The 27,975-nt window shown below is 37.7% G+C and overlaps 1 protein-coding gene across 2 annotated transcripts in view; it reads left to right on the forward strand.

The window, feature by feature from the left end:
• Positions 1-22,920: 22,920 nt before the first annotated feature.
• The window catches only part of RHOBTB3 (Rho related BTB domain containing 3), a 56,831-nt gene continuing 51,776 nt past the window's right edge, over positions 22,921-27,975 (forward strand). Inside the window, exons 1-2 of one of the 2 annotated variants that reach the window (XM_047730395.1) lie at positions 22,921-23,560; positions 23,738-23,963. In XM_047730395.1, coding sequence (XP_047586351.1) covers positions 23,559-23,560; positions 23,738-23,963 — 228 coding nt within the window. In that variant the 5' untranslated portion in view covers positions 22,921-23,558. The remainder of the gene's footprint in view (positions 23,561-23,737; positions 23,964-27,975) is intronic. The other variant, XM_047730394.1, reaches the window with a different exon arrangement.

Raw genomic sequence — 27,975 nt, forward strand, 5'->3', positions numbered from 1 at the left:
AAATCATTCCCGTAACTTTATTTAAATGGAGGGGAACCTCTAGTGAGGAGCAGTTAGCACTTTGCTCCTCTATATTGCATTTACTTCATTTATTTCTTTAAAAGTTGCAATAAAGTACCATTTGTATTAAACCAGGTACCTTTTTTATTCAATGAAATTAAGCTATATGTTGAAATATTATTTTCTATTCTTTTGGAAAAGGAAAATTAAATTAAGTGTAAGTAGGGGAAAACAGCATTTGTAACATATATAACAAAGAGCTAAAATTCTCACTTCATATGGGACTCATAAATATATAAGCATGCCAAAGGGAAAAATATTACTAAAGACAGTCATAAAGGATTCCTCCATTTATTTAAAAAATATTTTCTTTTGCTTTCAATATACCCTGTACTCTGCTATGTATTAGGAATAGAACGAACAAGTATTTATTGACTTCATGACATATTGCTTTAAAAAAAAAGATATATTTAGAATAATCCCATTTTGCAAAAAAATGTATGTAAACATTCATAAAGATATCTGAGGATATAAAGTGTTTATCAGTGGGTGGCCAGATTTGTTTATTTGAAACTTATACAATAATAAGCATGTATTTCTTTTATAATGAATTTTATTAAAATGTTTAAAACTTAAAGACATAAAATTATTCAATTATTTCACCTATTGTCAAGAATTTTTTGGCAATAAGAATACATATTTTTTTGGTTATCTAGTGGAAGATGGGTTCCAGCAGAAATTGATTCCTTCCTTTCCTTTTTAATTTTTTAATTTTTAAAAAAATTTTTAGGGGGCGCCTGGATGGCTCAGTGGGTTAAACCCTCTGCCTTCGGTACAGGTCATGATCCCAGGGTCCTGGGATCGAGCCCCACATCGGGCTCTCTGCTCAGCAGGGAGCCTGCTTCCTCCTCTCTCTCTGCCTGCCTCTCTGCCTACTTGTGATCTCTGTCAAATAAATAAAATCTTAAAAAAATTTTTTTTAAAGATTTTATTTGAGACAGAGACAGATAATGATAAAAGATAGTGAGAGAGAGCACAAGCAGGAAGGAGGGGGAGGAGCAGGCTCCTGTTAAGCAGGGAGCCCAACGTGGGGCTTGATCCCAGAACTCTGGGATCATGACCCGAGCCAAAGGCAGACACTTAACCACCTGAGTACCCAGCCAGGCGCCCCTCCCTTTTTAAAAAAAGATTTTATTTATTTATTTATTTGAGAGAGAGACAGTGACAAGAGATAGTCCTTCCTTTTATACCACTATAACATAATAATAATTTTATAAATAATGATTTTATTCCTTTTTCCCATTTTTAACATTTCTGTGTTATTTTTTGTTTCTATTTGTTTTCAGCAAGTTAAGTTTTATGGAGGCTGAGTTTGCATAAATTTATTATTTTTAGTTAAGGTTATCAGACTTTTATGAATATGTTTCCTGAGGCATGAACCAAATGAAGATGCCTAGGAAATTGGATACTCAGACCATATGCTCAGGAGAGAAATATGGAATCTAAGTGTTTGAAATGTGAGAACCGTCAGTATATATATAATTGTAGAAGCCGTGAGAATACCTTAGCCCTTTTAATTTTTTAATTTAAATTGAATTATTTAACATATAATGTATTATTGGTTTCAGAGATACAGGCCTGTGATTTATCAGTCTTATATAATACCCAGCGCTCTTTACATCACAGGCCCTCCTTAATGTCTATCACCCAGTTATCCCATCCCTCTGCCCCTCTCCCCTCCACCAACCCTCAGTTTGTTTCCTGTGATTAAGAATCTCTTATGGGGAACCCTCCTACACTGTTGGTGGGAATACAAGCTGGTGCAATCACTCTGGAAAACAGCATGGAGGTTCCTCAAAAAGTTGAAAATAGAGTTACCCTATGACCTAGCAATTGCACCACTGGGTATTTACCCTAAAGGTACAGATGTAGTGATCCGAAGGGGCACATGCACCCAAATGTTTATAGCAGCAATGTCCCAATAGCCAAACTATGTAAAGAACCTAGATGTCCATCAACAGATGAATGGATAAAGAAGATGTGGTATATATACACAATGGAATACTATGCAGCCATCAAAAGAAATGAAATCTTTCCATTTGCGAAAACGTGGATGGAACTAGAGGGTATTGTGCTTAGTGGAATAAGTCAATCAGAGAAAGACAATTATCATATGATCTCCCTGATATGAGGAAGTTGAGAGGCAACATGGGGGGGTTTGGGGGGTAGGAAAAGAATAAATGAAACAAGATGGGATTGGGAGGGAGACATATCATAAGAGACTCTTAATCTCACAAAACAAGCTTAGTGTTGCCGGGGGTAGGGGGGTAGGGAGAGGGTGGTGGGGTTATGGACATTGGGGAAGGTATGTGCTATGGTGAGTGCTGTGAAGTGTGTAAACCTGGCGATTCACAGACCTGTACCCCTGGGGCTAATAATACATTATATATTAATTTAAAAAATAAGAAATTATTAAATAATGAAAATAAAACACACACACACAAAGAGTCTCCTATGGTTTGTCTCCCTTTCTGGTTTCATCTTGTTTTATTTTTTCCTCTCTTCCCCTATGATCTTCTGTTTTGTTTTGTATGTTCCAGTATCAGTGAGATCATAAATAATTATCTTTCTCTGACTGACTTTGCTTAACATAGTACCTTCTAGTTCCATCCACATCATCGCAAATGGAAGGATTTCTCTTTTTTTTTTTGATGGCTGAGCAATATTGCATTGTATATGTATACCACATCTTCTTTATCCATCTGTCGATGGAATCTTTCCATAGTTTGGCTATTGTGGACATTGGTGCTATAAACATTGGGGTGCAGGTGCCCTTGTGGATGACTACATTTGTCTTTGAGGTAAATACCCAGTAGTGCAATTGCTGGGTCATAGGGTAGCTCTTTTCAAATTTTGAGGAACTTCCCTACTGTTTTCCAGAGTGGCTACACCAGCTTGCATTCCCACCAACAGTGTAAGAGGGTTCCCCTTCTTCTGAATTTTTGCCAACATCCATCATTTCCAAACCTGTTAATTTTAGCCATTCTGACTGGTGTGAAGTGATATCTCATTGTGGTTTTGATTTGTATTTCCCTGATGCTGGGTGTTGTGGAGCATTTTTTCATGTGTCTTTGGCCATCTGGATGTCTTCTTTGGAAAAATGTCTGTTCATGTCCTCTGCCCATTTTTTGATTGGATTATTTGTTCTTTGGGTGTTGAGTTTGAGAAGTTCTTTATACATTTTGGATGCTAGCCCTTTATCTGATATGTCATTTGCAAATATCTTCTCCCATTCTATCTGTTGTCTTTTGGGTTTTTGTTTTTTTTTTTTTTTTTTTTTTTTTACTGTTTCCTTTTCTGTGCAAAAGTTTTTATTTTGATGAAGACCCCATAGTACATTTTTCCTTTGTTTCCCTTGCCTTTGGAGACATGTCTAGCAAGAAGGTCCTGCAGCTGAGGACACAGAGGTTGCTGTCTGTGCAGGCTTCTAGGATTTGGATGGATCCCTGTCTCACACTTAGATCTTTCATCCATTTTGAGTCTATTTTTGTGTATTGTGTAAGAAAATTGTCCAGTTTCATTCTTCTGCATGTAGCTATCCAATTTTCCCAACAACATTTGTTGAAGAGACTGTCTTTTTTCCATTGGATATTCATTCCTGATTTATCAAAGATTAGTTGACCATAAAGTTGAAGGTCCATCTCTGGGTTCTGTATCTGTTATGTTGATCTATGTGTCTGTTTTTGTGCTACTACCATACTGTCTTGATTACAGCTTTGTAATAGAGTTTGAAGTCTGGAATTGTGATGCTGCCAGTTTTGGTTTTCCTTTTTAACATTCCTTTGGCTATTTGGGGTCTTTTCTGTTTCCATACTAATTTTAGGATTATTTGTTCCAGCTCTCTGGAGAAAATATTTTGATAGGGATTGCATTGAATTTGTGGATTGCTCTCAATAGTGTAGAGATTTTAACAATATTTGTTCTTCCAATCCATGAGCATGGAACATTTTCCTATTTTTTTGTACCTTCCTCAATTTTTTTCATGAGTGTTCTAGAGTTTTCTGAGTAAGTATCTTTGCCTCCTTGGTTAGGTTTATTCCTAAATATTTAATGGTTTTGAGTGCAATTATAAATGGGATAAACTCCTTAATTTCTTTCTTCTGTCTCACTGTTGGTGTATAGAAATGCAGTTGATTTTTGTTCATTGATTTTATATCCTGACACTTTGCTGAATTCCTTTATGGGTTCTAGCAATTTTGTGATGGAGTCTTTTGGGTTTTCCACATGGAGTATGATGTCATCTGCAAAGAGTGAGAGTTTGACTTCTTTGCTGATTTGGATGTCTTTTATTTCTTTTTGTTTTCTGGATTGCTGAGACTAAGACTTCTAGTATTATGTTGAACAGCAGTGGTGATAGTGGACAATCCTGCTGTGTTCCTGACCTTAGGGGAAAACTGTCAGTTTTTGCCCATTGAGAATGATATTCGCTATGGGCTTTTCATATACAGCTTTTATAATATTGAGATATGTTCCCTCTATCTCTACACTATGAAGGTTTTTTAAAAAATTTTATTTTTTTAAAATTTCTTTTCAGCGTTCCAGAATTCATTGTTTAAGCACCACACCCAGTGCTCCATGCAATATGTGCCCTCCATAATACCTACCACTAAGAGTTTTAATCAAGAAAGACTGCTGTACTTTGTCAAATGCTTTTTTGTCATCTATTGAGAGGATCATATGGTTCTTGTCCTTTTTTTTGTATTTCTGTAGTGTATCACATTAATTGATTTGTAGATGTTGAACCACCCTTGCAGCCCAGGAATAAATCCCACTTGGTCGTGGTGAATAGCCTTTCTAATACACTACTGGATCCTACTGACTAGTATTTTGGTGAGAATTTTTCTATCATATTCATCAGGGATATTGGTCTATAATTCTTCTTTTTGGTGGGCAATTTTCTGGTTTTGGGATCAATGTAATGCTGGCCTCATAGAAATAATTTGAAAGTTTTCTTTCCATTTCTAGTTTTTAGCTTCAGAAGAATAAGTGTTATTTCTTCTTTAAATGTTTGGTAGGGGGCGTCTGGGTGGCTCAGATGGTTGGGCTTCTGCCTTTAGCTCAGGTCATGATCCCAGGGTCCTGGGATTGAGCCCCACTTCAGACTCCCTGCTTAGCAGGGGGCTTGCTTCTCCCTCTCCTTCTACTGCTGCCCCTGCCTGCTTTTGCTCTCTCACTCTGTCAAATAAATAAACAAGATCTTTCAAAAAATAAAAAAAAAAAATTTAAATGTTTGGTAGAATTCCCCTGGGAAGCCATCTTGCCCTGGGCTCTTGTTTATTGGGAAATTTTTGATTACTGTTTCAATTTCCTTGCTGGTTATGGCTTTGTTCAGGTTTCCTACTGCTTTCTCTTTCAGTTAGGTAGTTTATAAGTCTCTAGGAATGCATCCATTTCTTCCAGACTGACTAATTTGTTGGCATATAATTGCTCATAATATATTCTTAAAATTGTTTCTATTTCTTCAATGTTGATTATGATCTCTCCTCTTTCACTCATTATTTTATTTATTTTTGTCCTTTCTCTTTTCTTTTTGATAAGTCTGGCCAGGGGTTTGTCAACTTTATTAATTCTTTTAAAGAACCAGCTCCTGGATTTGTTGATCTGTTCTACTATTCTTTTGGTTTCTATTTCATTGATTTCTGCTCTAATCTTTATTATTTCTCTTCTCCTGCTGGGTTTATGCTTTATCTGCTGTTCTTTCCCCAGCTCCTTTAGGTGTAAGGTTAGGTTGTGTATTTGAGACCCTTCTTGTTTCTTGAGAAAGACTTATATTTCTATATACTTCCCTCTTAGGACAGCCTTCCCTGCATCCTGAAGATTTTGAACTGCTGTGTTTTCATTTTTGTTTCCATGAAATTTTAAATTCTTCTTTAATTTCCTGGTTGACCCATTCATTCTTCAGTAGGTTGTGCTTTAGCCTCCACATATTTGAGTTCTTTCCAAATTTCCTTTTGTGATTGAATTCCAATTTCAAAGCATTGTGGTCTAAAAATATGCAGGGAATGATCCGAGCCTTTTGGTACTGGTGGAGACCTGACTTGTGACCCAGTATGTCATCTATTCTGGAGAATGTTCCAAGTTCCAGAGAAGAATGTGTATTCTTTTCCTTAGTATGGAATGTTCAGAATATATCTGTGAAGTACATCTGGTCCAGTATTTCATTCAAAGCCCTTATTTCCTTTTTGATCTTCTGCTGAAATGATCTGTCCATTGCAGTGAAGGAGGTGTTAAAATCCCCTACTATTATTATATTATTATCAATGGGGTTTTTTTGATTTTGTTATTAATTGGCATATATATTTGGCTGCTCCCATGTTAGGGGCATAAATATTTTCAATTATTAGATCCTGTTGGATGACCCTTTAATTATGATGTAGTGTCCTTACTCATCTCTTATTACAGTCTTTGCTTTAAAATCAAATTTGTCTTTGGGACGCCTGAGTGGCTCAGTTGGTTAAGCAGCTGCCTTCGGCTCAGGTCATGATCCCAGCGTCCTGGGATCGAGTCCCGCATCGGGCTCCTTGCTCGGCGGGGAGCCTGCTTCTCCCTCTGCCTCTGCCTGCCATTCTGTCTGCCTGGGCTTGCTCTCTCTCCCTCTCTCTCTCTGACAAATAAATCAATAAAATCTTTAAAAAAAAATAAAATAAAATAAAATTTGTCTGATACAAGGATTGCCACCCAAGCTTTCTTTTGGTGTCCATTAGCATGATAAATGGTTTTCCACTCCCTCACTTGAAATTTGGAGGTGTCTTTGGGTCTAAAGTGAGTTTCTTGCAGACAGCGTATTAATGGGTCTTGCTTTTTTATCCAGTCTGATACCCTGTGTCTTTTGATTGGGGCATTTAGCCCATTTACATTCAGAGTAACTATTGAAAGATATTAATTTAGTGCCATTGTATTACCTGTAAATTCACTGTTTCTGTATATTGTCTCTGTTCCTTTTTGGTCTATGTTACTTTTGGGGTCTCTCTTTGCTTAGAGGATCATTTTTAATATTTCTTGTAGGGCTGGTTTGGTGATCCCAAATTATTTAAGTTTCTGTTTGTCCTAGAAGCTTTTTATCTCTCCTTCTATTTTGAATGACATCCTAGCTGGATAAAGTATTCTTGGCTGCATATTTTTCTCATTTAGCACCCTGTGACAGTGTGTTTCTAAAATTTACATAAGATTGTAAAGAGCCAAGGACAGGCATGAGACTTTTGAAGAAGCAGACTTGAGTAGAAGTAGTTATTCTAACATTATAATAATTTCTTTTCCTAATACCATAATATTTAAGACAGCATGATATTGATAGGACAAGCCAAATACACTAGTGGAAAAGCATAGATCCATGCATTTATTGATACTTACTATGTGAAATAGGTAGCACCACAGAGCAGTGGGAAAAGAACAGTCTTTTAAATAAATGATGTTTGAACAGTTGGATATCCATATGGAGAAAAGTAAAATTGCATCATATACAAGTCATTTCCAGATATATTAAAGACCTACATGTGAAAGGCAAAATATAAAACTTACAAAAATAATATAGAAAAAATTCTGATTTTAGTCTAGAGAGGAATTTTTTTTTAAATTTTATTTATTTATTTGATAGAGATCACAAGTAGGCAGGGAGGCAGGCAGAGAGAGAGAAGGAAGCAGACTCCCCGTGGAGCAGAGAGCCTGATGCAGGGCTCGATTCCAGGACCCTGGGATCACGACCTGAGCTGAAGGCAGAGGCTTTAACCCACTGAGCCACCCAGGCACCCCTAGAGAGGAATTTCTTAAACAAGACAGAAAAAGTTCTAACTATAAAGGAAATTTGACATCCTGAAATTGAAGGACTTCATAAAAACAAAGAAAAAGATAAGCCACAGGATGTAAAGACATATTTCTCGCAGAGATAGCTAACCAACGGCTATAGGATAAAGAAATAATTCATTCAGATCAAGGGGAAAAGACTACTCAATGTAAAAGTGGACAAAAAACTTCAACAGATACCTATGAAAGAAAAAATACAAATGTACAATAAAATCAATCATCATATTTGTTAGAGAAACATAAATTAAAACCACAATGACTTACTTCCCACCAGAAGTGACAAAAATTCAAAGGTATGAAAATAACAAGATGGTTACTTTACTGACAATATAGAGTAACAGAATCACTCATATACTCTGTGTGTATATAAGTTGGAGTTAGCACTTTAGAAAATTGGCATTATCTCATCAAATTAAATATGTGCATATTTTATTATGTGTAATCCCAATCCCATGTATATACTGTAGAGAAGATTGCATACATAGATACATGTAAAGAATATCCATAATAGTATTATTTATGATAGCCCCAAGCTGGAAACAACACCTATATTCATCAACCCTAGAATGGATGTATAAATAATGGTACTTTCATGTATTCAAATTCTATACAGCACTGAAAGTGAACAAACTGTTGCTACATGAGTGAAACTTCTGTAAATGCCACTAAACAAAGGAAGCATGACACAATGGAACACACACACCATGGCTTTACTTACATCAAGTTCTAAAACAGGCAACTCTGTTTTCTAAGATTACACACATGGGTAGTTGTATTGATATTCTCAAAATAAATAATTGAATATTGTTTAATAAAAGGTATGGGCAAGGTTTGGGAAAAGCTATGAGGAATGTAAGGAATGGTACAGTGTCTAGTGCCGATAACAGCAGGAACCATAACTATTCTTGAGTCAGAAGGGTAACCAGAAGGAACCCAGAGGGCAAGAGTTGCACAAAGAGTTAAGAGTTAATGGCCTTTGGTTGTTGTGATGGTTAATTTTGTGTATCAACTTGACTAGCCATGGTGCTCATGTGTTTTTCAAACTTATTCTGGATTTCTTTGACGGTATATTCAAATATGAAATTAACATTTATTTAAATTTTTTTATTTGAGTAGAATTGGCACACAATGTTAAGTTAGTTTCAGGTGTACAACATAGTGATTCGGTTTCTTTATATTTTATGCTGTGCTCATCACAAGTGTAGTTACCATCTGTCACCATACAACTCTATTACAATATTACTATATTCCCTATGTTGTGTCTTTTATTCCTCTGACTTTTTCATTCTAGAGGAACATTTAAATCAGTGAATTTTGAGTAAAGCAGATTACCTTCCATAATGTGGGTGGGCCTCACCCAATCATTTGAAGGCCTTAATAGAACAGATTGCCCCCAAGCAAAAGGAATTCTGCCAGCAGACAGTCTTTGGACTTGAACTACAACTCTTCCCCACATCTCCAGCCTGCTGGCTTACCATTCAGGTTTTGGATTCACCAAACCTCTATAATCGCATGAGCCAATTCTTTAAAATAAATCTCTCTCTCTCCTCTCTCATATATATGTATGTCATATATATACAACATATATATCAGGGCAGTATCTATAACAATATTACATATATAAACACATGTGCATGCTCTCTCTGTCTCTGTCTCTCTGTCTCTCTCTCTCTCTCACACACACACACACACCCTGTTGATTATGTTTCTCTGCCTACACTTATGAATACAGCTGGTAATAAAACCAACCTGGCTAGCCCTTAGGGAGACCTCTAGGGGAGGAGGCAAGGGGGGAAAATATCCTGTTTCATTCCACTCCCTCTGATCTCTCTGTCGATAAATGCAAGTGGAAGCCAGAGGCCAAAGGAACCTGTTGATACAGTTCATACAAGCTAGCTTCCCAGTATATTGAGCAGGGTGGAGAAGAGAGGAGAGTGGGCCTAGATAGGCAGAGAAAGAGTTAAACTTTACAAAGAAAAGCTGGGAAATTATTACCATAAAAATCAGAATAGTGGTTCCCTAAGAGGGTGAGAAAGTAACTATCCAGAAGGGACCCAGTGTTGGGGTATTTCCTTATCTGAATGATGGTTAAATGGGTGTTTGTTTTATAATTATTCATTAAACCGTGCATTTATATTTTATGCTTTTTGTATATTTCATAATTTAAATGTTTAAAGAAGAAAACAATACTGAACAGTAGGAAATTGTATAATACTTGAGTTTTAAAAGTCATAACAATTTTTCAGGTGAGCAAATTTGTGGCACTTAAAATAGTCTGTTTAAAACACTAGAAATTTGTGGGGTGCCTGGGTGGCCCAGTTGGTTAAGTGTCTGTCTTGGGCTCAGGTAATGATCCTGAGGTCCTGAATTTGAGCCCCATGTCAGGCTCTCTGCTCATTGGGGAGCCTGCTTCTCCCTCTCCCTCTACTGCTCTCCCTGCTTGTGCCCTCTCTCTTTCTGTCAGGTAAATAAATAAAATCTTTAAAAAAGAAAACACTAGAAATTTGTTATAAACAAGCATACAAGTCTGGACAAGTGAAATGATTAAATAACTCAGGACTAAAAGATATTTTCTTCTTAAAAAAAAAAAAGTTGCTTTGAGCCAAATGGGGAAGAAAAAATATTGGCTAGAGACTTGGACATGTGTAAAAACTGACAGTAATGAATAGTATAGAGGTAAATGTTGAAGACACGAGAGAAGAAATGGGAAACAGATGGAGTGCGGTTCCTCAAATGACAAAAGGGGAAGCACACACAGCACTACCAGAGGAATTAGCCTTAAATAATATGAGGGATATTTATTGCACTGTGACTGAGGGAAAATGAGAAAGATGTATGTGGCTGCATATAAATTTGTTGGCTTAGTAGAGGGAAGCTGAGGGGAGTTCCCCATCTGATGTTTCCTTCTTCTCTGTGACAAAAAGCATGAAGGAAGAGAAGGAGGGGAAGAGATGTCAAATCTGAGACAGAAGACAGAGAGAAGGTTTGAACTAATTTGGAGAACAAGAACAATAACCAGGAGGTGCCTGGGTGGCTCAGTGGGTTAAGCCTCTGCCTTTTGCTCAGGTCATGATCTCAGGGTCCTGGGATCAAGCCCTGCATCAGGCTCTCTGCTCAGTAGGGAACCTGCTCCCCCTCCCTCCTCCTCCCTGTCTACTTGTGATCTCTCTCTCTCTGTGTCAAATAAATAAATAAAATCTTAAAAAAAAAGAATAATAACCAGGTTTTTCCAAGAAGTACCAAATACCCAATTGAAGCTGGAGACCATGAATTTGTAGCACCATCAATCTAATGGTGACTTACATAGCATTACTTAGCAACTCACATACGGTTATAGAAAAATCAGACACCTGGATTGATCCCTGCAGGGTTGGAATTTTGGACTGAAGGACAATAGAACAAGGAATATGAGTCTAAGGACAAAGAGAAACACTGTGGGATCTCAAATGTATAGGACAAGAAATGAAGGCAGAAGAGGGCTAGCAGAGAAGGAGAACATGGAAGGGTCAAGGACTTGGATGTTATATAAGAGCATGGTAGGGAGCAAATGAATGATGGAAATGGAAGGATGGAAGGTTGTATGTCCAGGTTGTAGAATATCTGAATAGGAAATAGTTGCAGGTATTGATAATACCTAAAGACTGGCCATGGGAAGGGAGGGATGAAGTGGAATGGAGGTGAAGGTCATCAAAGATGAAGAGGCTGAGAAGTTGAAAGAGTAGTTAATGTGGACACTGACATCACAGAGGATCATAGATGTGTTTGAAATAGAAAAAGAGTGGACTTTGTATGAACCAAAGGTTGGGTTGACTGAGATGTTGCTAAAAGATAGCACTAGGTCCGGTAGAAGGAAGTGGAGTAAATGGCTCTTTGGGTCAGATGAATGGCTCTTCAGGAGAATAGAGCAATAATGGTCTGGTTTTCCCCTCTACCCCATTTGGAATTCCAGAAGGTAAACTAGAAAAGTTTTGCAGGAAAAAAAAATGCATAGGCAAACCTAGATGACCGGGATAAGTTATAGTTGGGCCTAGTGATAAGAATATCAGGGAATGGGTGCCTGGGTGGCTCAGTGGGTTAAGCCTCTGCCTTCGGCTCAGGTCGTGATCTTGGGGTCCTGGGATCCAGCCCCACATCAAGCTCTCTGCACGGCAGGGAGCCTGCTTCCCCCTCTTTCTCTGCCTGCTTCTCTGCCTACTTGTGATCTCTCTCTCTCTCTCTCTCTGTTGAATAAATAAATAAAATCTTACTTAAAAAAAAAAAAGAATATCAGGGAATAGGGTATATTAGGTTAAATTGGCTATAAAGCTTTCAAGAATTCACTCTAGATGCCCTGATTTTGAATAATGAGTCGTATTGGTATCCCAGGTTGCCCAGGCTGGCTCTGGAAGAGTCCAAGTTTTTAGGTCACTCCCTGATATGAGAATCTAGTAGTAAAGAACACATGTGCATTAAACACAAATGTTTGCATACTCGTTCAGTGGGTTATGAGATTTCTTCGAAGCTCTAGGTTAAGAACCATAGTTAGAAGGTAGTTTTGTAAATATGGCTATTGGATAATTCCATTATGTAGACAGATACTAGTTTTTCCTAAGGCTGAACTTGCCAATCAGAAGAGAAAACTTTAGAAAATTGAGCAAGTTATAAATCAGTACAAATTTCCAGTTTTTTTTCTGGAAAATAATGTCTCCTTAACAATTCATTGCTAGTGTAACTCCAATTAAAATGTTTGTTTAAATATACAAAACATCCTTGGGATCAAAATGACCTGTACCTTAGGTGCTTAATAAATGTTTGCTGAACTGAAAGGATAAGAGCAGACTTTCCATGTAGACTTTCCTGCAAGGAAAAGAAGGTGTTGGCTACATATCAGGTTTCTAGACCCTTCATTATAAATGAGCAAACTGGTGTTCTAGTTTATACACTGTCCTCTTGTGCATTGAGTTAGCACAAACCTCATCCCTTGAGTATGATGAACTCTGGGCACCCTGACAAATTTGAGCTTCTGGACTTGCAAAACTGAGAAATGAGCCCAGGAAAATGTGACTTAACTGAGGCAGTATTATCCTGAACCCAGCCTGTGCGGCCCAGCTGGCCTCTCCTTATGACACTTCTAACTTGGTTGTAGAACAGCAACCCTGTTGAAATCATTTTTTAACCTCCTGCAATAAAAATCTTTGAGACCATGATGGAGTTGTTAGGAAAACACTGTGGTAATCTCAGTTAATGCAAGAGGACTAAGTAATGTATTAGAAATCATAGTGAGTTAATAAAATACAGTGGCTGAAAATGTCTCCTAATTCTAGAGTCTAGCACAGGGAGTTATTAACAGTGTATATAATTTGTGACTGTTCATGGGTAGTGACCTAGTAACAGACTGTTCCATTTTTTTAAGGCTACAGTCTGTGAGTACTAAAATGCTTGTAACAAAACAAAGCAGACTCTGCTCTTTTGACTGGTTTGTTTTGTTTGTATTATACTTCACTGCTTCTTGTGTTATGCCAGAGTAGCATATTTCTGAGTGTCTCATTCTTCTTGTTCTTAGACTCATAAACTTTTCCCATTACTCTGAAGAGTGGGACATAATGACTGGTAAAAACAGGGTTTTTTTCCAACATGGCAACCATTCCAATAACAATTACTGATTATTCTTTTGTTTCTGTTCACCTATAAAAAGATAACTAACCTAAGTTCAACAAAATGTCATTTCTTGCTAGATTTCACTAGAAGAAAAGAGTTTTCTTGTCCCTCAGAATTTCATAAGTTCTCCTAATGATTTGTCAATTTGGTATATGAAAAAAAAAGTCACAGTATAAACATGCACATACTTTAATTTTACCTGCGGGTAAGTAATTTAATCCTTGTTTTTATATTAAATCAGCAAGGATATACTATGGCCCAAGGCAAAACTTGAGAATTTAAACAAAGCCCTGGGTTGCAGTGGGGAGGGATGGGAGTTTAAGGATGGTATGTTGGGGATGGTTGTTTAGGTTCCTTTCTTTTGGGGGACATTTCAGTGGAAACTTTGAGAAGCTCTGCTTCTCAATAACTGGGATTAGTCCAGAATCATCTTTGCTTTGTTTCTCCTACTTAGTACTTTCCTGAGAAAGGTCTAGATACTTTTGAATGAAAATACTGAATATTATAAGTAGATTTAATTGCCCTTGTTCCACTCTGGTCCTAAAACTGGAAGGAGCTTGTAACACTAGAACATCTTGAGGAAGAACACTGGACATGCCCCCTTATTAGCAGAAATAGTATTGGCCCGGTAGGAGTGGGGGCAGTTACTGGCTGGGAAAGGGGTTTGGATCTGGCTTCAGTGGGGGAAAAAAACTGGTAGTATAACTGGAAAGATTATAAAAACTATACAAGTCTAGATATTTTAATTTGAAGATGAGAAGAGAGAGTATCAATCAAAAATAATACTGAAGTTTCATACTAAGATTTAAAACGTTGAATGGGCTCTAAATTATGGAGATGACTGTCAGTAAAAATATACCCAGGGAATCTGGTGAGAGTCAAGGTGAGAGTCAAAAGAGAGAGAGAAAAAAATGTCCCTAAGTTAAGATGAAAATTTTAAAACCCCCATTAGGTGATGTTAGGATGCCAAAAGGACTATTCACCAAGGATACAAGCCGTTTACTTAATATTTAATGGTATAAGCTGGGCTTTTCTTAGAAAAAAAAAAGCCTCTAAGAAAATTTCAAATGTTCACTGTAAAATAGAGTTTTTAACTGGAGATAGGATTATAGACTTGGGAGTAGAAAATAAAATCAAGGTGAGAAAAATAAGGATCAGAAGTATTATATGAGAGCAGAAGTCAGGTGAATTGGTTTGTCCAAGCTATTGAATGAAAAAGGAGAACATTTCAAAGCACGCTTGTGAAAGGCCCAGTTGGGATAATGCCCAGCGGATGGTCATAGCAGGGATGCATAGCAGAGAAGGAGTAAGAAATGAGGAAGACTTAAGAACAATTTACTGTTGTAAATAGCATAAATTTTAGTACAGTTAACCCTAGAGCCAGATTACAGTAATATTGAAAAAAATCTATTTTCTAATGTATTAGAGATCTTCAAAAAGGTCTATCAGCAAAGTGTTAAACTGTTCAAATCTAATGTTCCATATTTCTGTATGGCTACAAATGGAAATATTCACAAATATTATGCATAAATAAATTATATCATCAATAATGTTTTATAACAATAGTTGTATAGATATTTTTCAATGACTAAATGACAAAGCAGGAATATTAAAGGATGAACAACCAGATTCCTTTGAAGTTCAATCCTTTGAAAAATGCTGGTAGAAACAAGCAGTCCTGGTTCAAAGGAACATATATGCTCTGTTATTTTTAAGTAACATTTTAACTGGAAAACAGAAAGGTTGTTTGAAAAACACAATTGGGCACAATGATAGAGGTGGGTGGATAGTATCTATTCAAACAAACATTTGAACATTTTAGACCGTGGTTAGATTTGACAAATAAGTATCACTCTGATTTTCACCTTGGTTTCTCCAAACAGAATTGACAATATAGCAACCTTGCTGTTTAGAAGAAATCCTCTAGAAGAAATCTGTCAGCTACTTCTCTAGGAAGAATTATACAAGTAACAAAAGGAATAAAGTCAACTTTTCTTATTATTGACTGTGTCATTACTGACCCTGGTAAGTAACATTGCTTATCTGTGTGAAGTATATGCCAGCTCTTGTTTTTAAAAAATGCTAATCTTGAATTTTATGATTTTGTGTAAATTTCCAAGCTTTATCTCTTCCTAGATAAGTTAATACAATACAAATACATTTTTTACCAGGCTGATTTCTAGGCCCGTAGGTCCACAGTTTATCAGTGTTGCCTTCTCCTATCTCCTTTTTGCTTCCTCTCTCCCAGCCTCCCTCACCACAGCAGCCAGCCCTGATGCCCTGTTCTGCATCCTGGCAGCTCAGGACTCCGCTACCATATCTCTCTGAGCTTGTTCTCTAGAGCACAGCCCAAGCCACCAGATCCATAGTCTCCAAACTGTTTTTGACAGAGTAACCTAAAAGAAAGAATTTTGAGCACACCCTTAGTATTGTCATAAATTACATGCATGTATTTCTGTTAATACATTAAGAATACAATATAACATACTGAAACAGAAAAATTTCAGTAGATGAGATTAAGATGAAGTAAATCATACTTTAAATAAATGTAAACTGTATTAATAATAATATAAAATACATTTTCTCCAAAATGTTACTGTTAATAAAGCTTTTTAGAGAGAGCAATAATTAAATGTGCCTCAGTACTTTTTAATGATTTAACATTTTTGTGATACAGCAACACAGATGTCTACTTTTTTTTTTTTTAAGATTTATTTATTTATTTGAGAGAGAGAGAGAGAGAGAACAAAAACAAGCTAGAGGAGGGGCAGAGGGAGCGGGAGAGAGAGAAACCTGAAGCAGACTTCGTGCTAAGCAGAGAACTCATCGTAGGGCTGATCCCAAGACCTCGAGATGATGACCTGAGCCAAAACCAAGAGTTGGATGCTTAACTGACTGAGCCACCCAACCACCCCCAGATGTTTACTTTTACATTCAGCTTATTTAAAGGTTCTCTGAAAAGAGCTTACAAAGATATATGGATTTAAATGGAAGACCTGTTTCCTTAAATGGGTTACTAAATCACAATACTTATTTTTCAGTACCACTTGCTGTGTAAAGGTTTTGGTTAATATCTAATGAAGACATTTCCAGTTTGCCTGTTACTCATTTGTTTCTACACTCTAATGAGAGTGTTGTAAATGTTTATATTTTTAACAAATGGCTTCAAACTGCATGGAAAATTTATTTAGAAAATGTTTGACTGGGTTTAAAAAATCTTATGAGATATGAGTTTTTATAGGTTATGATTTTTTATAGGTTGTGTTTTTCATCACAAAATTACATAATGAAGGAAATATTTTCAAACATCAATATAGCATAGTGGGTAAAGGCATAGACTTGAGCCAGTTTACTAAGATGGAATCCCAACTCCTCCACTCATTGCTTATGTAGTCGTGGACGTTACTTAGGTCTCTTTGTGCCTCAATTTTCTCTCCAGGGAATTAGAATGGCAATAGAACCTACTCGACAAGGCCATTACGAAAACTGAATAACAATTTTAGTCAAGTGCTGAATATAATATCTGACATAGAGTAAATATACTTAAATATATAAAGGATTAGGGGGAGAATTCTCATGCCCTGCTGTTAGAAGAATGTAATAATTAAAATTACTTTTAAAGTCAGTTGGGTATTACCTACTAAAGTTGGACATACATATACCCTGTGCCCTAGCATACCCACAAATATATTTAATGAAAGTGGTCCTCAAGGCATTGTTTGTCATCGGCAAAAACTACAAATAACTCACATGCACATCTACAATGGGATGGATAAGTAAATGGCTTTGTATATATCCACTGGATGCTATTCAGCAATAAAAATGAATGGGAGGAACAAACCACAGCTACATTCACATGAATGAACCTGGCAAATGGTGATGATTATAAGAACCTAGGCACGAAACTGTATATATACTGTGGTGCCACTTACAAAAAGTTCAAAAAGAAGCAAAACAAAAATGTTTGCTTAGGAATGCACAGATAGTAAAATTATATAGAAAAATTAATAAATAATCATCACAAAAGTCAGGCTCATGATTATCTCTTAAAAAAAAGAAGAGGACTGTAACTGAGGAGGGGCACCTGAGGTGGACGCGTGAACATGTATGCCTGTACCGTTGCTTGAATGCTGATAGTTCCCTATTTTCTGATTTGGGAGCTGTTCAGGAATGTTTACTTTATAATTATTAACTTATGGTAAGTTTTATGCACTTTTCTGTGTATGTGTGTTATATTTCAGGATGAAATTTTTTTTTTAAAACTCACACAAGTCTTGTTTGCACAAAATTAACTGCTTTAACATCTTATAGTACTATGTATTCTGGCCCCAATTTCTTTGCTGGAATAACTGCCTGTAAGATGTGCCATGAATGAATTTCACATGGTTGTGCTCACTGTAACCTTAGCTTGGAATCCTCCCTTTATTTTTTTTAATAAAAAGTTTTTGTCAAAACAACTAATCAATCAGTGTTTACATTTCCACAGGGTTTGCATAAAATATAGTTTTTGCTTTTAAAAATTCAATTATTACTTAAAATACCATTTAAAGAAGTAGCAGAGAAAGATTATCTTCTCTATTGTAGCTTTCCTTTAATGGCTCATAAAAAAATGTCATTTTAAGTTGTATTTCATTATTGAAACACAGCCTAGTAAATAACCACACTGAAACAGAATCTAGCTATCATAATAGAATCTATCTACCATAATGTGAGACATATTAAAAACATCTGTGCCTTCAGTTTAACTTTATAGTAAACTTCCCACATTGTGCAACTTGTTCCAATACTTGTGTCTTGGGGTCTTTAGCAGTGTTTTAGATGCATTTTCTCAAGGTATTCACTGTCAAAGGAATGCAGTTGTTTTTTTTTCCATTTGTGTTCCATGTATAATTTCAGATATTTTCATCTTGGCAAGAAGAAAATTGTTTTCCCAAACGTATGTTGCTTTTTGACTTTCATTGTTAAGAAAGCTCAGAAGAGGCTTTTTAGCATTTATAATATATGAATTTTCTTTAAAATATTGGCTTAAATAGTACATTACTAAGTATGCTGGAGATATTGTGGAGTTTTGCCTTCATGTTTGGATACCTAGTTTTTAAATGGCTAGCTAATTGTAATCAATTCAGAATATCATCATTGATTACCCTGATTACCCTGATATGCACTTAGGGTAAAATCAGTAAAACTAGGTGTAAATTCATATTTAAAACAATGTTCTTTCTAATTTCAGTGATTATGGCCACCTTGTCATTTCTGATTAGTCATTTTTTTTTAAAGATTTTATTTATTTGTTAGAGAGGGAGAGAGAGCGAGCACAGGCAGACAGAATGGCAGGCAGAGGCAGAGGGAGAAGCAGGCTCCCCGCCAAGCAAGGAGCCCGATGTGGGACTCGATCCCAGGTCACTGGGATCATGACCTGAGTCGAAGGCAGCCGCTTAACCAACTGAGCCACCCAGGCATCCCAGATCTGATTAGTCATTAGTTTTTACTTTGCAATGCAGCTTCCGAAGGGCTTCAGGAATGTCAGCTCAGTCAATTGTGTTTGCCTGTTCTTGCACTATGAACACTATCTCCATTGGTCCATGCAATAACAAATAGTTTACTTAAATACCATAAATAGGGCGCCTGAGTGGCTCAGTCTTTAAGCATCTGCCTTCAGCTCAGTTCATGATCCCAGAGTCCTGGGATCAAGCCCTGCATCAGGCTCCCTGCTCAGCAGGAAGCCTGCTTCTCCCTCTCGCATTCCCCCTGCTCGTATTCCCTCTCTCACTGTCTCTGTTAAATAAATAAAATCTTTGAAAATAAATAAATATCATAAATAAATTCACTTAGATACAGAAATTGCACCATGTGGCAATATGTTGAAAACAAACAAAGGAGACAGCCCTCCCCTCCCCTGTTATGTGCTGCTGTGCTTTCCCCCTCTTCCCAGAGAACCCCCTCTCCCCAGAGCACCCCTCTCCCCAGAGCAGCGGATGCTGGTGTTAGTCCTCACATTCAATATGAGTAAAGCTTAATTTCTTCCCCTCTTTTTTGGTAAAAAAATACATGTGTTTATACATAGACGTTCAAATACTTACTCTAAAATGTCAGTGGTCATCTTCTGAACCCCGCTTTGGAGACCCTTGCTCTAGATAAGTGTTTTAGAATTTTGGGTATTTCAAATGTTAGAAATACCCTCTTTTTACTGAAAATGAAACTAACGTATTTTTAAAAATTAGGTAACAATAACAATGGTCTGATTGACTTTGAGATGGGAGAAGGTGGTGCTCAGCCCTCTCTAGATATCCATCTTTCTCCCCAACCTCCTCAGGTGGAAAACTAGTTTCCATGAAACAAGTTGGGAAAATCTTATGCTTCCTCTCTAGTCATTAAGGAATCAAGATATTTTTCAAAGGCTGGTATATTAATATTCATGATCTGGAGATCAGTAATAACTTATTGAGTTACCTCATACATACCTGACACACATATGTGGCTACATTTTATCTGGGGATGAGAACATCTATTAGAATGAATATAAAATAGTGGCATTTCAGCTGTGAAAATAGGAAAACATATTGTTTGGGCTAGAGGTGCTTGCTTTTGTGTTCCCCAGTGACCTTGAGATTGGAGAACATAATGATAATTGAATTTGTTACACCCTGGTAGAAGTAAATATTTTATTAAATGCTACTGAGGGAAACTACAAATATATAAACCAAATAAACATTGTAAATAAAAGGAAAATAAATATTAAAAAGTAGTATTAAGATAATTTTGAAAAGAATCTTTAAGGTATCAGGAAATGGACCATCTGTGATCTTGTATTAGCCAAGATAAGTAACACTAGCTACCGTAATAATTGACCACAAAATGTCCTGCTTAACTCAATAAGATTCCATCTTCTCACTCATGTCTCAAGTCAGTGTATGCTGTGAGGCAGCTCTGCTATAACCAGTCGTTCAGGAATCCAACCTTCCTCCATGCTGCAGACCAACAATTTCAAAAACATGGCTTCCACATCAACCTGGCTTCATCCAGTTAGCAGAAAGAGGGATAAAAGAGAGTGGAGCAGGCATACTTTTCTTAACTGTTCAACGGGGATTATACTCTACTGGCAAAAATGAATTATCTGGCCCTATTTACATGTAAAAACTATGGAAATGTAGTTTAGCTATGTAGTTTAGTTTACCTGGAAGAGAAGATGGGTTTGGTGAGCATCTAGCTGAGCTCTATTGTATATACAGATGAATTTCTAATCTATAATTATCATCAGGTCTGACTTTGGAAATCTCTCGGGAAATCAGTCTCTTTTTTTGCTTGTTGTAATAAAGGCATCTGCACCCCAGCATGAATTTCAACTCTTGATGTTTTCTGAACAAGACATGATCTTCCATGTCTCTACACCTTTACATGTGATTTGCTTATGATGTCTGTCCATTCTTTCTAAAACTCTTTCCCTGTGCTCCTCCCTCCTCTTCTTCCACATCTAGCAATTCCTCCTCATCCTTTAAGACGCAAGACAATGTTTACTTCCTCTATGAACCTCTCTCTGATGACACACAGGCACAGATCTCTTCCTAATGTTCACTGAACTTTATCCTTGTACTTTGTACCTACCTCTATTACTGCATGTGTGAGCCTGTATTATAATTATTTAAAGGAACCTGTATGTTTTCAAAGAATTGGGTGATTAATATTTATAATATAGTGACCTTTAATTATAGACTTAGTTTCTCAAGGTTAACACTTGTGTCTTATGTATCTTAGTATCTCCCATGCCTGCCTAGCACAGGCCTGGCTCACATACTCAGTAACAGAGGAGAAAAATGAATGCTCTCTTCCTGCCAGTTTCCAATCCCCCCCTTTTCATATTGTGGCAAAAACATATAAAATGTATCATCTTCACCATATTTAAGTGTGCATTACAGTAGCGTTAACTATATGCGTCTTGTTTGCAATAGATCTCTAGAACTTCTTCATCTTGCAAAACTGAAACTCTGCTCGTTGAACAACTCTCCATTTCCTCCTACCCCCAGTCCCTGGTAAACACAATTCTTTCTGTTTCTAAGAATTTGACTAGCTTAGATACCTGATGTAAGTGGAATAATGCAGTATTTGTCTTTTTGTGACTGACATTTCACTTAGCATAATACCCTCAAGATTCATTCATGTTGTAACAGATGACAGGATTTCCTTCTTTTTCAAGTCCAAATGTTTCATTGTAGGTACATACCACATTTTCTTTATCCATTCATTGTTAGTGTCTGTCTTTTTGACCTGTGCTTGATTACTAGGGGCGGGGGGGAATATATTTTCTATTGACCAAGAGAAAAGGTGATCCTAAACTCTTAAATATTTCAGGATGGTTTATGTTCTAGAGACTAAAGGAGAAATTATACTTAGTGCAAGGGAAACTAGATTTAAAAAAAAAAATCGGTGACTACAGAATGAATGCCTCTTGTCATAACCTATGAGCATGAGAAACTATATTATACTGCTTCCAACTGAGCAGCAGGGGCCCATAATAAAAAGCTGTTCACATTCCAAAGGCCTCTTACCCTAGTCTTGTCACTGCCCTACTCAGCACCTCAGTACCTCTTCAGTACCTCATGCCCTCAAAATAGCTCTTTTGAGAAAAGAAATTTTAAAGTAGGGCAAAATAAATAAGGGAAAGGATAAATAAGGACTCTTAAAACACAGAGCACTTGTGAGGATTTTTATGTTTATGGAGAAGCTGACTCCTACAGTAACCTCTGGCCCTTCTTCTTGGTGTTAGTGGATTCCAGTGTTCATTTGCATTAAGGTAGTTCGAGGCCATTTAGAGACCTTCATAACCTTTGCATTAGTGCATTATCATGAAAGAATCTGAAGTATCCTTGCATTAGCATGATCGTTATTATTTCAGTTGGTCTAAGAAGCTATTATTAAATGTGTAGCCATTATGTGTACTGAAAGATCTCCAAGTAAACGAGCATTTAGCTTGTAAACACCTCACACGTAACTTCTTTTTAAAATTATCACAAAAAGAACCCCAGCACTTAAAACAAAACAAAAAAACCTTGCAGTTTTTGGTAAAATATGCCAAATATAGCTTGAAATAGTAAATAATCCCTCAAAAGCGATATTAGCAAATTAATTGGTGTGTGAACAAAGATCCCTTTCTGCACCAGCATGAATGTTGCCTTTATTTTTTCCTCACAAGTATGATTTTAGAAAACAGCTGTAGTGCATGTTGACAAATGACAAAGCGGCAGACATGGTAAAACACTTTCCGTCAAAGCCAAGAGGGGAAAAAAAAAATTGGGCTGCCGGAGCGGCCAACGGGCTTGAATGCCTAGCCTCCCTAACCTCTTTTTTCCCCAGTCTTTAGGGAGCGGGGGCCTCACCGCCCCACCCCCCTTTCCCTGGCTCTGGTTACAGCCTTTCGAGTTGAACAAACTTGCTGCAGGCGGATTGGCGATCAGGAGCTCTCGGGCTTGGACGTTGTATTTATTAATTTATACTCCACGGGGCCCTGTGCGGGCTGGCCCTTTGTATCCGGCCTCGGCTGCCTGGGCTTGGGGGCCCCGGCGGGAGCGTGCCCCCGCGTCCGCCCGACCCTCAAGGCCAGCACGTGCTACGCCCGCCCGCCAGGCCGGCCGAGGGGGCGGAGGCCCCGGCTTTTTTCCTAAGCCACTGTCCGCCAGAAGGAGGAGCAGTAGCAGCAGGAGGCGACAGCTGCCCGGCCCAGAGAGCGCGGCGGAGAGGGGGCTGCAGCGCCGGGGCTCCTGGCCACTCTTAGCAGCGGCGGCGGCGGCGGCCGGGAGGCGGGGAGCGGTGGGCCGCTCGGGATGTTCCCGGGCACTTCCTGACTGGTTGGCAGCGCGCACACGGCCCGACTCGCACGTCCCCTGCCCCCTAGTAGCTCGCTCGCTCGCGCGGGCCCTCTCTGCGTCGGCCGAGTCGCGGTGGAGGCGCGCGAGGGGGACGCGGCCGGGGATGAGCTGATTGCGGGTAAATACGCCGCCGCCTGGCCCCGAGAGGCCGCGAGGAGCAGCTTTTCTCCGAGTCGCCGCCCTGCCCTTGGATTTGAGATCATGTACGTACGCGTCGCGGTCCTGCCATTGTCTCTACCACAACGCGTGTCGTGCGCCCCAGTGCGAGGGGCTCTTGCTCATCCTCGCCGCGCGCTGCCCCCCGCCCTTCCTGTTCGGATTAAAGTGATCCTCGCGCTGACCACGCGCCTCTCTCCCCCTCGCCCCTCTCTGTCGTGTAGGTCCATTCATATCGTGGCGCTGGGGAACGAGGGGGACGCGTTTCACCAGGACAATCGGCCGTCGGGGCTCATCCGCACTTACCTGGGGAGAAGCCCGCTGGTCTCGGGGGACGAAAGCAGCTTGTTGCTGAACGCGACCAGTACGGTCGCACGTCCGGTGTTCACCGAGTATCAGGCCAGCGCTTTTGGCAATGTCAAGCTGGTGGTCCACGACTGTCCCGTCTGGGTAAGGGGTGGCAGCTGCTCGGTGTTGATGCCGACGGAGATTTTCTTTCATTTTTTACCCCCCCTTCCTCTCCCTTTCCCCCCTTTCATGCTGTGGACCGTCTGGGTCACCTGCGTAGAGTTTTTAAACATTTGGGGGGAAATCTTTATTATCCTTTGTTTCATTAGGCAGGGGGCAGCCCGGTCAGAGAACACTCTTAGAAGGCAAAAAGTCCCAGTGGCAACATGGAGCACTTACTCATAGGCTTCAGGACTGTAGGTTGTCCCTTGGTAGCTGGCAGTTGAATGTGACAACCCCAAGGGACGGGGTCACTAAGTTTCACCAGCAGAGAGCAATGTTTTTTCATGCCTATCCTGTGGGTGAGAGTGTAATATTAGTGTTCTAAAAATAAAGTCCTCTGAAAGCTCAACACAAGCCAAAATACATTTCACTGGGACAGTTCAGGAATAGGACCCCTGGAAAGGAGAGAAAGAGGGACTGAGAATTAATTTTAAACCACTCATTTATAATACTATCCACTTTTGAAATTTTTAATTCTTGTTTTTAATTTTAATAATGCAGATGCTCTTAATATAGTAGCCATTTGTTTTCAGTGACTCATAAATCAGAAATAATGATACTGCTTGGAATTTTTAAAAAGCTTTAAAATTTGTAATAATTAAAAAAATTGTAATGAAGTCGATAAAATTCTAGTCTGATTCTTGAGTGCTTGATAAAAGGAGAAAGAAATCTACTCTCTGACACATACATATTTTCAGTACATTATAATATAATAATTATAATGTAATACACAAGAACAGTAGTTATTTTAATGTTTTCATTTAATTTTATTTGAAAATTTCTGATTCTATACTGGTATTGGAGTTAAAATAGTATAACTAAAGCTGAAGATTATATTTTATAAAAGATGAAAGCTTTAGTGTCTGAAAAATAATACAAATTATCATGTGAGATTTTATGTTTAAACATCAATTGTAAAAACCTGAATTGTGTGCTATAGGGAACTAATACACCTTTCTAAAGGAATGTATGGAATGTGCCTAGAAAAATTACTTATGCAAATTACAGGATGAAAAGATCACTAGCTCAAGGAAATTTTCAGTTAAAGGATATTTATGTTAATGGGCTAATATAAATAAAACAGGTTTTTTTTCAATAACCAGGTTTAAACTCCCATTTATCACAGTGACGATGCCAATCACAAGAAGCATCGGTAAGGAACTTACTGGCTGGAGTCCATACAAACAAGTGAAATACTTCTTTTACTTTGGTCATTTCATTGTGAAAGATGGTACAATTTAAAAACTTACCGGTTTTACACACAGTTGAACAAACGTGGAGTGAATAGAGTAAATAAATTTAAGGAAAATAAAATAAGCTGAATTAGGATGTTAGGATTACTTTTCCTGTTTTTTCTTCAAGCTGTTAACTCTTTACTGTTCATGTTGTTAATTTAGCAAAAAACAATACTTACGATGCCAGGTACTGTAGTAAATGAAAATTTCCAAAGGATTAAAATAAGCCCCTGTAGTCTAGATTTTTGCCATATACTGATTATTGTGCTTTATTGTACTAACCACATTTTGTTTGTTTAGACTCTGGTCCTGTTTAAAGCATTGAGTTTTGGTACACTTTTTTGGGTTATAATGATCTTCAAATGTAAGGGAATACATTTGTAAACCTTCTCTTTATAAGGTGCTTTTCTTTTCTTGGTGGTAAGTAAAAGTCCTTCAGAGATACTCAGGTTGATTGTGTTTATCAGCTAATACTTGACGTGTACCAGAACAGAATATTCAGTATAGCAAAGCAGATAGAGCACAGGTTTTGATAGCAAAAGGACCTGATTTCAGATCCCCACATTGCTGCTTAGTGGTTTTTTCTGGTGAGTCACTATCTTCTCTTAGCCTTATTTTCCCCTATGTATAAAATAAGACTCCCTGCCACCTAAAGACTCCCTGGCTCCTAGAGCTGTGCTGAAGAGTAGATGAGATGATACATGTAAAGTTCTTAAGATAGAAACTGACATGCTCTAGTAGGTAGTCCAGGTGGTAGCTACTCTAGAATACAATGTTTATTACAACATCAGTCTAACCATGTATCCCTTATACTAAGCAAAGTAAAGTGTTCCTACACATCATTCAAGATTTACACAAATACAATACATTGAGGTAGCAGTGCTGGTACTTAGGTGCTGTATTTGCAGTGCCAGCAAGTGGAATAAAATTGTTGTTTTGCTCTAAAATTTTAGATTATTTTTAAAAAGATGAGTTCCCTTCTCCCAATGTGGCTCCAGTGTTGCATTGCATAACCTCCCAGAGGAAATCCTGGAACTGATTTACAAGGGGTGGGAGAATTTGATTTCCTTCGTATTTCTAGAAACCAGGAGAGCATTTTCTCTTTGACATAGCTTGATTAGAAATGTGGTGTTCGCTCCTCCTTGGAATCAGAATGAGATAGTTTTGCTTCTCTTTTCTAGTTTCTTCTGTAGATCTGTAGCCTCACTCTGGATCCTTGCCGTGTATACTTGACACTTTTAACATAAATGTGTCTCAAATTCATTTTATGTAGTTCATTATTATTATGTCTCTCTCAAGCCCACCCTCCCTTTTTTTGTGCAGTTACATTATTTTATTTCTAGATCTTTTCCTATTTACCAAAAATATTCCGCAAAAAGCAGTGAGGTAATGTGTGCACAGTTTTCTTGTGCAGGATTTGAAACTCTGATTTGTGTTAAAAACAAAATTATTTTTAGTTTTAATATCTTCAGTACAACAGTGATAATGTTGCCAACACCCATTTTCTCATGATATTTTCCTCTAAATGTCTCCTTTCCTCCCAGTACACCTCTCTAGTTACTCTGGAATTTTAAACTGTTTGGAATGCAAAGAGTAGTTACTTTTGATTTGTTCTCTCAGAGTTAAATGGCTGTTTAATGTTGGTCCCACCTCTGTTTAGTTTTTGTTTTTTATTCCATTCATCTGACTTTGTTCTTTTTCTTTGTTGTACTTGTGTACCCTTGTTATGCATGTATACTTTGAGCTTGGATATTACAACAGATACAATTGGAACCAAATGGATTTGTGGTTTGGGATTTGGAAATTAGGGTAGAGCTTTGCTGGGAAGCTTTCACATTTTCTTGATATGTGTCCCACTTCACTTCTCCCCTGGCTGAGTTCAAGTTCAAGACTGCCTTTGGCGTTTATATTCCTGTAGTTTGCCTATTTTTCTTTTTTGGTCCTTTTATTTTTCCTTTTTAAATGCTCCTGTTTTCAGTAGGGTAGTTATATCTAAAAATCTTGCTGTTCTTGTTACTCTGAGTGTACTTCTAGGAAGTGGGTGGATTGGGGTGGATGTAGGGAATTGGGAGACACTTTGCTGGACACTGTGGTAGTACTGGTGAGAAGCAGCTCTCTTTGCAAAAGGGGATTGCTGTGTAACACTCCTCTAGAACTTTCCATCATACAGTAGAAGCTCTGTCACATGGCTCTTGATTGACTCATTCCAGCATTATTATCCTGTTTTGGACTCATATTTCAAAGTGTGAACTTTCATAGCCCAGCAGTTTTTAGACCTTTTAGCCACATCTAACTGTTTTCTTAATCTAGCTTTAATATATCCTGGAAATACATACCAAAGGCTGCATGAAATGACAAATAATGATTAGTAATTAACTAGAATATGAGAAGAAACCTACTAATGCATACTTAGCAATGATATTAAGATACATATTTTTCTTATGCTACTATTCACATAGAAACTTTGAAAAAATACTTTTAAAATACCAAAGCTTTTAAAGATTAGGCTTCATAATAAGTTACTTTTGGCCCTGATTCTAAATATAAATGTTATTAATTGTAGTCCAGAAGTAAAAATTTTAAAATTGACTTATCCTGAACTCTTAATTTATATAAGCTAAATACACAAATTGAAAAATTGGTTCATTACAATGTTCACACTTTATAATATACAGTGTCTTTTTATGAAACATACATCCCTTCACATACATATACAC

This window comes from Lutra lutra, chromosome 5 (genome assembly GCF_902655055.1).
Source record: "Lutra lutra chromosome 5, mLutLut1.2, whole genome shotgun sequence".
Lineage (NCBI taxonomy): Eukaryota > Metazoa > Chordata > Mammalia > Carnivora > Mustelidae > Lutra > Lutra lutra.